Here is a 12,699-nt window from a genome sequence, read left to right as displayed (position 1 = left end):
ATATGGCGGTGCAGACCTGGGAGATATGAAGGCAGAGAAATGGTCCAAGCGACTCTGTGATGCTGGTGGTTATTTCTATTACATTCACCCTTAGATTCATACTTTAAAAAGAACATTTGTGACAACTGAACAACAGAAACCAAATCATGTGGAGGAGAACACAAATGGAGCATTAGGCACTCCACTGTTTCTTTTGTCAAGTCTGGGACAGGACAGGTCAAATATTTGGTTTTAGCACAGCAAAGCTGCAGGACAACCGATCCAAGACCTCAGCATAGATCTGCTGCTGAACACTTAGAGAAAGCAAACTCAGGGGTGGTTTTAGACTTCAGCTAAGTGCTGTCCTTAAATCCCTGGCCAGAGAACTTCTAAATACCATTATGTTGTGCCAAAAACATGTCACAGCCAACAACTAGGATCCAGGGATCCCTTTGTGTCAAATTCCAACAGGAAAACAACACCATCAATTATTGACATTCCATGTATCTGGTTGGCACGGTGATTTAAATATTCAGCACAAACACTGAACAAGCGTAATAGCCTGACAGCAAAAACAGCCCCAAGACATCAGACTGCAAGACTTCAATCCTTCTTCTGACCTACAAGGTCCTCAGAGGCCTAGCTCCATCCTACCTGGAGGAGCTAGTGACACCTTACCAGCCCAATAGACCGCTCCGCTCTCAGAACGCTGGTCTACTTGTCTACTGGTCTACTATCCCAGAGTCTCTAGGAGTAGAATGGGGGGCCGAGCATTTAGCTACCAGGCCCCCCTGCTATGGAACCAGCTCCCTGTCCAGGTATGGGAGGCTGACTCCATCTCTACTTTCAAGATTAGACTTAAAACCTACCTCTTTGAAAAGGCTTATCATCACTAATTCTGTAGTCTCAGTTACTATCATAGACAGACAAATTATCATACTTAGGGGGGTTGTCTAATCATTGGGTTAACATCTTAGTTATGCTGCTATAGGCTAAGGCTGCCGGGGTCCAGAAACATGATCACCTGACAGGCCTAAGTAACCCCACTTAAATGGTCTCCTCTTCTCTTCTCTTCTCTTCTCTTCTCTTCTCTTCTCTTCTCTTCTCTTCTCTGAGTGAGACGTGTGAGAGCGGAGGAGCGAGCGAGCGAGTGGAAAACCGTGCAAAAGCGCTTTTTTTCCTATTCTTTCTTGTGTGCGAGTGAATGCTAGATAATATAGTTTAATTTATTGTGGTGTTTGCAAGTTTGTATTAGTTTATCGAGTGTTTGTGTGGGTGTGTGAGGCGGCCGACCGCGTGCGGTCGTCATGGCGGCCAACGCCGGTTTAACCGGCTTGAGTCGGAAGCACGGAGTCAAGGTGGGTGCGGGCTCCATGCTTAATGTGGAGGAGGTGGCGCTGGCTGTGGGCCAAAAAATTGGCCACAGCTCAATCAAATCCGCCGCCCGCATGAATAGGGCGGTGGTGTTGTTCCTGGCCAAAGTGGAGCAGGTAAATATGTTGGTGGAGACGGGGATCACCGTGGGCGGACAGTTCGTCCAGGTAACTCCGCTAACACAGCCGGCGGCACGGATTACACTGTCCAATGTGCCGCCGTTCATCAGCGATGAGTTCCTGGTACGGGAGCTGTCTCGGCATGGGAAAGTGGTCTCTCCCATCCGAAAAATGTTGTCTGGCTGTAAGTCACCGCTGCTGAGACACGTAGTGTCTCACCGCAGGCAGGTGCACATGATCCTCAACAATAGGGCGGAGGAATTTAATTATCGTTTCATCGTTCGGGTAGACGATTTTGATTATACCCTTTTTGCAACTTCTTCCGCCCTCAAGTGCTTTAACTGTAATGAGGAGGGTCATCTCGCCAGGGCTTGTCCGAACCGCGTGGCCTCGGACACGCAGGCGGCGGAGCCCGCCGCTCCCGCGCCCGTGGCGCCTCCGGCCCCGCGGCCCGTTCCGGCGGCGAGGCGTCGGTGGCTCAGCGCGGAGGAGGGCCCCGCTGCCCCGGACGGAGCGACAGCAGAGTCGCAGATGGAGGAGAAGCGGGACGAGTGTGTGCGTGAGAGTGAGGTGAGTGGAGAGAGCGAGATTGTGGAGATGGTGGTAGAAATGAATGGTGAGAGTGGTGAATCAGGGGGGAAGGTGGATTTAACTGGGGAGGTGTGTGATCTGAGTGGTGTGATGAGTGAGGTGGTGTGTGATTCAAATGAACTGGGGGGAAAAGGTGAGGTGATGGGTGAAACAGGTGAACTGGGTGAGACAGGAGAGACTGGAGACAGGATCCAGACGGGTGAGCAGGGTACAGTGGGTCAGGTGATAGGTGGACTCGATGGGCCAGGGATAGTGGCTGGTGAACGGGATGAAGGAGAAGTTAGCACAGGTGAACGGGGTGAAGGAGAAGTTAGCACAGGTGAGCGGGGTGAGGGAGCAGTGAGCACAGGGGAGCAAGGTGAGGGAGCAGTGAGCACAGGTGAGCGGGGTGAGGGAGGAGTGAGCACAGGGGAGCAAGGTGAGGGAGCAGTGAGCACAGGGGAGCAAGGTGAGGGAGCAGTGAGCACAGGTGAGCGGGGTGAGGGAGGAGTGAGCACAGGTGAGCAGGGTGAAGGAGGAGTGAGCACAGGTGAGCGCGGTGAGGAAGCAGTGAGTGCAGGTGAGGGCACGAGTGGCGCATCCGAGTGGTGGCTTGTTCCCGCAAGGAAGCGGAACAAGCGGAAAAGCGCCATGAAGGACAAGGGGGGCAAGACAGGAAGGCTGGAGGAGACAGTAGCAGACACAGACACCAGCGACTGCGAGTCGATGTCGGACGGCAGCGAACTGTCCGGCACAACGCCAGACGGGCAGGATTTTGACCTGTACCCCCCAGGCTTGTTTAAAAAGTTCCTCACCCAGACCAAGGGCATGAAAGGCCTTGATCTGGGAACATATTTTCCTGACCGGCTCTGCTTTATCCGGTCAGCGAGCTTTTTAATTCGGAATAAGGCAACATCAGGCCTCACCGACCCCGAAATATATAGGCTCAGGAAGCACATGGGCAAAGCACGAAAACAGCTAAATTGAAAGATATTTTGCCATGGCTTCTTGTACTTATTTTTTACTGTCTTTGATTTTAATCTTTTCCCTTGGCATGAACATATTCAAAATGGGAACGTTGAATGTCAACGGAGCCAGGGACGCAAAAAAACGGGCACTAGTGTTCGACACAGCAAAAAGAAAACGCATTGATGTCCTGTTCCTCCAGGAGACCCACAGCGACTGCGGCATAGAAGCGGACTGGGAGAAGGAGTGGGAAGGACAGGTGCTGCTGAGCCACAACACCACCCTCAGTGGTGGAGTGGGCCTCCTTTTTTCAAGGGGCTTCAATCCATCGTCCCTGGAGGTGGAGCATGTGGTGAGGGGACGGTGTTTGATGGTGAAAGCGCGCCTCCAAAACCACTCCTTGGTTTTTATTAATATTTATGCTCCCACCAACGGTACAGAGAGGAAGAGCTTTTTAGAAAAAGTTGGCACTGTTTTAAATGGTTGTGGGGATGATTTTTTATTTCTGGGTGGAGATTTTAATTGCACCGAGTCCTTTTTAGACCGCAACCATGCAGAGCCTCATCCAGCCTCGCAACATTGTCTGAGACAGCTGGCCTATTCTCATGGCCTGGTGGATGTGTGGAGGAGGATGCACGCAGACAACAGGCAATACACTTGGTCCCGCATGAGTGAGGGTAGGATCTCCTCGGCCAGACTTGACCGATTTTATTGTTTTAAACATCATTTTAGTGTTTTTAGGAGCTGTAGAATCATGCCTGTCGGCTTTTCAGATCACTCGTTGGTTTTAGGCGAAGTCGCCGTGAAGAACATTTTACCCAAGAGTGCATATTGGCATTTTAATTCCAGCTTAGCGCAAGACAACAGTTTTAGGGATGTTTTACGGCACTTCTGGTTGGGGTTTCGAGAGAGAAAGTCCGATTTTACGTGCTTAAGACAGTGGTGGGACCGTGGAAAAGTAGAGATACAGCTCCTGTGCCAGCAGTATACTCTCAATGCCACGCAGGACACACGCAGGTCGATCAAAGATCTGGAGATGGAGATAGTGGAGCTAGAGGCGATTGGCAGCTCCACGGGAGATCGAGGGTGTATTGAAACCCTCCAATCAAAAAAAATGGCCTTGGCCAGCCTGCTGGACAATCAGGTACAGGGTGCACTGGTCAGGTCCCGGATACAGGACATCACGGAGATGGATGCTCCCTCTAGCTTCTTTTTTGGGCTGGAGAGGAGGCGCGGGCAGAACCAAATGATCCATTCACTGTTTTCGAGCACAGGGCAGGAACTCGTGGAGCCGGGCCAGATAAGACGGCGAGCAGTGGAATTCTTTTCCTCGCTCTACGAGACCGAGTACTGCAGCGACGATGGCCTGTTCGACGAGTTCTGCGGGGGCCTCCCTCGGGTCTCTGAGGAGACAAACTCGCTGCTGGACAGGCCGCTGCAGCTCGACGAGCTCCACGCCGCACTGCTCGGGATGAAGGGAAAGAAAGCTCCAGGTGTCGACGGGCTCACGGTAGAGTTCTTTAGAACCTTCTGGGACATTGTGGCCCGCGACATGCTGGAGGTCTTTAACGAAAGCCTGGCCGCGGGTTCCCTGCCGTTGTCCTGCAGGAGAGCGGTGGTCACCCTCCTGCCAAAAAAGGGCAACCTGCAGGAGATTAAGAACTGGCGCCCTGTGTCTCTGCTGTGTCTGGATTATAGGATTCTGTCCAAGGCCTTAGCCTCCAGGCTCAGAGAGGCTATGGAGCAGGTCATCCACCGGGACCAGACTTACTGTGTGCCCGGCAGGTCCATAGGAGATAATGTCCACCTAATTCGAGATGTTTTGGAAGTCTCCAGATCACTGGACGTTGATACTGGTCTCATTTCGTTAGACCAAGAAAAGGCTTTTGACCGGGTTGAACACCAGTTCCTCTGGAAGGTGATGGAGAGGTTCGGGTTCAGCCCTGGCTTTATAGCGATGATCCGCGTCCTGTACTGTGACATTGAGAGTATGCTGAAGTTTAATGGCAGTCTGTGTGCTCCCTTCAGAGTGCGTAGAGGCGTCCGGCAGGGCTGTGCCCTCTCTGGAATGCTCTACGCTCTCTCCCTCGAACCCCTTCTCTCTAGGGTCCGTGCAAACGTGGATGGCCTGTTTATACCGTCCTTTTACAGAAAAATTGTTTTATCTGCCTACGCAGACGATCTAATAGTAGTGGTGCGCAGCCAGAGGGACGTAGATGTTTTATCTAATTTAACAGTTTTATTCAACCGCCTGTCCGCGGCCAGGGTCAACTGGCAGAAGAGTGAGGCCCTGGCCGTTGGCAGGTGGACAAATGGCCTGCCGGTCCTTCCCCAGGACCTTGCCTGGCGGAGGGACGGCCTAAAGTACCTCGGTATTTTTATTGGAGATGAAGAAACTGAAAAGAAAAATTGGCTCGACACGTTAGAAAAGGTAGACGGAAAAATTCAAAAATGGAAATGGCTCCTCCCCCGCATGTCGTACAGAGGCAGAACTCTTGTCCTCAATAACCTGGTGGCCTCTGTGCTCTGGCACCGGCTCAGCTGCATGGAGCCACCCTCGGGGCTACTGGCACAACTGCAGACAAGAGTTCTGGCCTTCTTTTGGGACGGCATGCATTGGGTCCAGCAGGGGGTGTTGTACTTGCCCAGAGAGGAGGGAGGACAGGGCCTCATCCACCTGGCCAGTAGGACCGCCGCTTTTAGAATACAGTTTGTACAGAGGTTTTTAACAGGGCCGGCGGACCTAATGTGGAGAGATGTGGCCAGATGTGTCTTCAGACGGGTGAGTAACTTGGGGCTGGATGATGCTCTGTTTTTAACTGACTTAAATTTGCAAAGTTAAATGGGCTACCTCCATTTTATCAGAGTGTTGTTAAGGCATGGGCCCTTTTTAAAGTTGAGAAAAGAACCAGCTCTGAATCTCTGTATTGGCTGCTAAGGGAACCCACGGTGCACGGAGCCAGGCTGGATGTCTCGGCCGAAGCCCCGCCGAGGCTGACGGCTGCACTGTGGCGGACCCGGACCCTACTCCTCCAGCACGTAGTGGCCGTGGCAGGGCCAGACCTAACGGGTGCGGAGGCAGTGGGTTCCCTGTTAGGCATCCGCTCTACCCAGGCAGCTGAGGGGGTGCTTCGGTTATGGAGGAACAGGCTCAGCACGAGAGAGAGGCGTATTCTTGAGGACTACGGCCAGGGGACCGAACCCGACAGCGAGGACCCCTTCCCGGAGATCAGGCTGGTTGCCCACCTCGGGAATCTAGACGGTCCTCTCCTCAGACCAGCAAAGACCTTCTCCCTGGTGGCAGTCGATAAGAAGACCCTGTACAACGACTGTGTGAGGGTACTAAACAGGAGAGGACTGTCGAACAGGAACACCAGCGTGTGGGCTGATCGACTGGGAGGGGATGGTGCCCGCCCCTGCTGGAGGGTGCTCTACAAACCCCCCCTGAAGAAGAGGACCGGGGACCTCCAGTGGAGAATCCTGCATGGAGCCGTCGCCCTAAACGCTCTCCTCTCAAAAATGAACAATGCTGTGTCGGACCGGTGCCCGTTTTGTCCCGGGCGAGAGACTGTGTTCCACGCGTACAGTGAGTGTGAGAGGCTCACTGTACTTTTTAATGTCATGAAGGGTGTTTTTAATGGTTTTAAGGAAACCTTTTCTATTAGAACTTTTATTTTTGGCGCAGGCTACAACTCAAAAGCCGCTCGCAACAAGTGGCAACTCCTGAATTTTATCTGTGGTGAGGCAAAAATGGCAATTTACGTCTCCAGGAAGAACAAAATTTCAAAAACTGGAGACAGTGAGGCCGCCTCTGTATGGCGCTGTAATGTTTATAAAATGATGAACGACCTCGGCAAATTCCAGGACATATGGTGTCACAAAAATGTTTTATGCACTGTGACAGAGGATCTTTTGCACTTTGCACACCCCCTGGTGGGATATATTGTATTGTATTGTTGAGTTCTTAGTATTTATTTATTTATTTATTTATCTATTTTTATTGTGGTTGGTGGTATCACTACTATTATAACTATTGTTATTGGTATTATGATTACTATTATAACTATTGTTATTGTCATTATGATTACTATTATTGTTATGATTATTATTATGATTATTACTATTATTGTTGTTCTGTGGTTTTTCTAAACAGGGCGTTTTGTGGCCCTGTGTAAATTTGTGAATTAAAGTATTTTGTAAAAATCAAAAAAAAAAAAAATCTCCTCCTCATCTTGTAGGCTAGTGATGTTATTTCTTGTGTAGTTTTTCTGCTTTCCCCCCTGCCCCCACTCTTCTGTATTCATCTACAGGTATCGCCGCCTTCAGAGCTGCATATTGACCTCCGACCCCGCTGACCCACTCAACCTGACCCTACCGGCAACCTACTTTACTAAATATAATGTATTTCTGTATGTACTCTGTGGAGTACGTGTGCCTATTCTCTCTTCTACCTCTGCTCTCGTCTCATCACGTCTCGTCTTGTCTAGTCTCATCTCGTCTCGTCTCGTCTCCTCTCCTCTCCTCTCCTACCTATACTCTCCTCTACCTGTCCTCCCCCTTCTCCTCTCTCTCTATCCATCTGGCCATCAGCTGGAGGGTCCCCCTACATGAGCCTGGTCCTGCTCAAGGTTTCTTCCTGTTAAAGGGGAGTTTTTCCTTGCCACTGTTGCTTGTCTGGGGTTAGGCCCTGGGATTCTGTAAAGCGCCTGGAAACAATTTTGATTGTAAAAGATGCTATATAAATAAAAACTGATTGAATTGAATTGAATGAATAAATAGGCCAGATTCTCCACACGCAGAAATATATTGGTCTTAGAAACTCCATCAGCTAACAGAGACACCAACATTGATGGTGATCACAATCACCGGGATCTTGGGTTTTAAAATTACTGTTAACGCGTGTGAACAAGTGCTGAGGCACGGGGATGTTTGGATGGGTGCTGTAAGGGTGCTAAAATGTGGGTTTGAGTCCTTGAAGAAATTTTACACATGAATATCATCATACAAGTGTTTAACTTTGCCTGGAGCTGCAGACTGTAACAAAGCTACTGAACTGGGCTTTTAAAAAGTACAGTGGGACCTCTACTTACGAATTGAATTTGTTCCAGAAGTTGCTTTGTAACCTGAAAACTACGTAAGTAGAGACGCGTTTTCCATGTAAATGCCCTAATCCGTTCCAAGCTCCCAAAAATTCTGACTTTTTTTTTTATAAATCATAAAAATGCATCAAAACATGTAACAAATACATGTTACAATTAGATTACCGCACAACAAATGTAGGAATTCTCCATGGAACAAAATGAACTTTATTACAGGCTAATCTTACATTATCCGTCATTACTAGCAACGAACGTTAAGACTTGTGGTAACACCGCCATCTAATGGATAAACATACGAACACCCACAATAAATAAAAGTGAAATGAAGGCGACGCTGGGATACACACAAACTTGTACAGATTGACGTCCCTCCTAGCCAATGGGATGACAGGAAAATGCTAGGTGATAGCCAATGGCAGAGCAGTTACAAGAAAGTTTGTATTCACTAAACTCCGCGAGCTGCGAGTAGCAGCGGTAGCGTATTTTTGACCTTCGTATCCTAAAATTTCCTTCGTAACAAGAGGAAATATTTTCCCGTTGAGACGGTTCGGAACCTGAAAAATTTGCATGTAGAGACGGTCGTAAGTAGAGGTCCACTGTACCAACCTTTGCTGTCACTAAAGCTATACATTCCATACTATCCACATTAAAGCTGTAAAATTATTGGTAGATTTAAGCAGCGTCTTTTAAGCTCTTTTACAAAATGGTAACAATCTTTGTTCAGGTTAACCATCTGTTGCAATGGGGATCTTTATCTCAGCATGTTCCTGCTTCTGTCTGCCTCTCTCACAAACATGCATGCTAACCGCCCTCCATGCAAGAGTCTTCATTAAAATGGTTAATACTTTATTATACTTTCGTCATTTACTAATGAAAAATCATGAGATGATTCTGACCTTGAGTGTTAGCTAATTAACCTGGTCCATGGCTAAAAGCACACTGGCACCTTTTCAAAATAAAATGCAAATGCATGTTTATCAAAATGTGTTCTCATATATGAGGCAAATAAAGTTGTTTTTATGAGTCAGTCAGTCAGTCAGTCAGTCAGTCAGTCAGTCAGTCAGTCAGTCAGTCAGTCAGTCAGTCAGTCAGACAGTAAATGCAAAGGTCTAGTGGAACTTTTGCATCCCGCTGCCTTGTCAATACAGTTACGAGGCAGAACTGGATAACTGAGAGAGGAGCAACACATAAAAGGCCACAAAACAGTGAAGATGCATAAAGTAAGGTCAAAATTTAAAATCACAAAGGCAGGAACAAAACCATCTTTAGCTTATCGGACAGACATGACTAAGATCATTTCAGCCCGAACAACCTGCAAGCCTCATATTAACCTTGAGAGCAAATCCCTGAGTCATGCAGGAAATTATGCATGCGATCACTGTATAATCAGTTCACCAGACCTCTATACTCTCAATTTCTATACTCTGACCTCTATACTCTCAGTTTTTATACTCTGACCTTATACTCTATTTCTATACTCTGACCTCTATACTCTCAGTTTCTATGCTCTGACCTTATAATCTGACTAAGCAGCTCAACAAAATGCAGCACATCACACTCTGCAAGGTACCAACAAAAGCATGACACATTTATGAGCCAACTTCAAATACAGCTGAATTTAAGGTGTGGATGCACACGTTTCAAATTTTAATCTGTGCTGGTGATGTTTTCCAATGAAAAAACACAAAACAAACAAAAGGATTTACATGAAATTGAACATTAACATTAGTTGTAGCCCTTAAATAGTTGGAAGAGCATATGTTTAAGAATGGACCTGCACATCTACCTTGGGAGGGCTTTCTGATCCAGGGTACTCTCTTTGGTCCAGTTTGTTCCAGCGCTGCATTAGTTGTATAACTATGGGTCTGCCAAAGTCCACCAGCTGGAAACCTGTCACATTGGCTCCACCGTGCATAAACCTCTCCAAAGAAATGTCCTTGAAACCCTGATGAAGGTTTGCAGAAAAAGATAAGGAATCATCCAAGTTGTGAAAATCTGTGCACCTTCACTAACATCATATTCCTTAAAGTCTACCAGTAGCCTGATTATTTAAATCCCCTTTTTAAATGTTGAGTGGCCTCCAAAGCTGAGAGTGCAACTTCAAACAGGGTGACACAAAGTGGTGATGGAGAGGGATCCATTTGGGAGGTGGAGAGGAATCATGGATGAAGGTTAGGGAGTTGATGGATGCAAAAGCTTAAAGAGCTGGCGAAAAATTCAAATAACCTGAGGTTGCAGCCGTATTTAGTGATTCTTATTGTTCACGCCTGCAAACACATAATCACAGTATATCCAGGATGCTTGAGACACGTTCTGAAAAACACAAAGCAACAGAGACGTCTTACCAGATTTGCTATGATGTAATGGTAACCTTTCACATGCTTCCCCACGCTGACAGCCTGGATGGAAATGAAAGAGAAGCATTTATTTAAGACAACATAATCTTAATTTGGTCTTTGGACAGATTTCAAATAAAAGCCTCTCTGTGGGGCTCTCAGGCTAAACTTTCATGTGGAGATTAGAAAGAAGCACTTCCTCTTTCTGTGGATCAAAATGGTCTTTAAACACATTTGTTCCCCTAAGGACCACCGTGGACAAGTGCATTTTCACTAGAGCATTATATGTGACACCATATGGCCACAAAGAAGTGGAAAAGAAATCTTAACAAACATTGTTAACTCTACAACACACTCACGTACTGCTGCGCCAGTAAATGCTCTCTATAGCACAAGATGCATATGTAAGGATCTGCTTAAAGCTAACGCTAAACTAATTGTGTCTCCTGCTAATTGAAGGAAAGATGCAAAACAGGACGAAAGACATTAGAAACATAATTTCTCCATGTCAAACTTTTTTTCCATTACATTAATCTCAGAACACATCATTATTTCCAGTAACTCTTTAGATGACTGGACCTGCTGCTACGACAGGAACTGCCTGGTGTGTTTGAGTGCTGCTGCAGGTTTGACAGAGACACAATCAAATCTGTGTCTTGCGTTCTGTTGTCCTTACAGGAGTTGGGCTACAACAGGGTGAATTGTTCTTGTCCTAAAAAAGACACATCTAAATATTATGAGGCATGCTCACATGCACACGCACGCACGCACGCACGCACACACACACACACACACACACACACAATCTCTGCAGCTGGCAGGGACAGACAAACAAAGCTGTGTCTGTCTCTGTGTCTGTCTCTATACTGATAGCCAGTTCCAGTACTGCAGAGCCCTGTGAGCCAGTATGTCGTGCCTGTACGTCTGTCTTGGTGTGTAAGAAGGTCTTTCTGTGAACAGTAAGATGCTGTTATTGTGTCTGAGGTGCTGTTGAAGGTTTCTGTGTAGCTGCTGTGTATTCTGCTCACCTGTCTCTGATATGATGTTCTGTTGGGTTCAAAAACATGTTTAATAGGGATGTCTTCAGCTGTATCCAAATATTGGCATCAGATGAGATGAACAGGACCCAAACACACTTCAAACTCACACCCACACACGCACACACACTCACGGTATTCTTTCAGATGTATGATGTATGGAAGACATTTTACTGTCATAGTGGGACATTATTTCATCCACTAACAGGCTACTCTGGCCCAGGGTTTGTCATGGCAACGATGTTCAACAACACAGCATTATTATTATTATTGAATATGCTTTGATTCTATTGCCTTGATGGTCCTTGAGATGCTGTAATGTCCTGCAACACTGTAAAACTGTAAGACTGTAAAACCCACTAATGCATTTTTTCCTGATTAGGTGATCTCTCTTTGTGTCCCTCCACATTTTGGTGAGGGAGCCATTATAATCAATTATTAATGGCAAAAATATCCATTCTAATTTTGTTGTTGTCGAAGCAAGACAATAATATTTTAAGGACCTGCTTAGCATTCTGTGGGTCACCTTGATTAGGAGAAAGAGAAAATGTTTAGGATGGACACAATTCTACCTTCAGGAGGTGACATTTAACTGGAGATTTTCTTAACAGCAACATTACTGTACCTGTTCCAAGATGTTCTGTAGTCGCTCAGGTTCCAGGTCGATGACATATTTTCTTTCCTGGCGTCGGTCCAGGTCTTCTAAGAGCCGTCGGTAAGCCGCCTCATTGAAACTCTCCACACAAATGGCACTGACCTGGTTAACATACATGTTTGTATTCACACTGTATGGATGTAGACAAAAAAACTTGTAGAAATAAGCTAATGCATGTGTACCAGAAGTAAATTAGCAAAGGCATTTGAATGATTGAAGGTAATAAAGGGCTCTGTGTTTGTATGTGTGCGCGTGTGTATGTGTGCTTGCTTGGCAGGTATCCAGGAATTCGTATGTCACGTCTTCTCACCTGCCATCCATTCTGTCCTGCTCTCTCCATGATGGACTGCAGCACTGCGTATCCTGCAACACAGAGAAAAAGAGACAAATGTTAACTTTGTCTGACGTAATATGGTTGCAGAAAGCTAAATTTAAGAGGTCAACACACACCCAACAAATCTCAACTATGCTAATGTCTTGAGGGGAATAACATTTGAGCACATTTGATCTTTAAACCTCTTTTGCTCCTTTAACAGACAGAAAATACTTTAGAATCTCCCAGTA

The 12,699-nt window shown here is 46.8% G+C and overlaps 1 protein-coding gene across 3 annotated transcripts in view; it reads right to left on the bottom strand.

Annotated features, from left to right (window-relative positions):
• The window catches only part of gria4a (glutamate receptor, ionotropic, AMPA 4a), a 102,598-nt gene that overhangs the window by 41,390 nt on the left and 48,509 nt on the right, over nucleotides 1–12,699 (bottom strand). For all 3 annotated transcript variants that reach the window (XM_029843531.1, XM_029843532.1, XM_029843533.1), the window contains exons 5-8: nucleotides 12,446–12,498; nucleotides 12,106–12,237; nucleotides 10,453–10,506; nucleotides 9,894–10,052 (exon numbers count right to left, since the gene is read on the bottom strand). In XM_029843531.1, coding sequence (XP_029699391.1) covers nucleotides 9,894–10,052; nucleotides 10,453–10,506; nucleotides 12,106–12,237; nucleotides 12,446–12,498 — 398 coding nt within the window. The remainder of the gene's footprint in view (nucleotides 1–9,893; nucleotides 10,053–10,452; nucleotides 10,507–12,105; nucleotides 12,238–12,445; nucleotides 12,499–12,699) is intronic.

Source organism: Takifugu rubripes, chromosome 11 (genome assembly GCF_901000725.2).
Source record: "Takifugu rubripes chromosome 11, fTakRub1.2, whole genome shotgun sequence".
Classification (NCBI taxonomy): Eukaryota; Metazoa; Chordata; class Actinopteri; order Tetraodontiformes; family Tetraodontidae; genus Takifugu; species Takifugu rubripes.
This window is presented reverse-complemented; position numbering and strand designations above follow the sequence as displayed.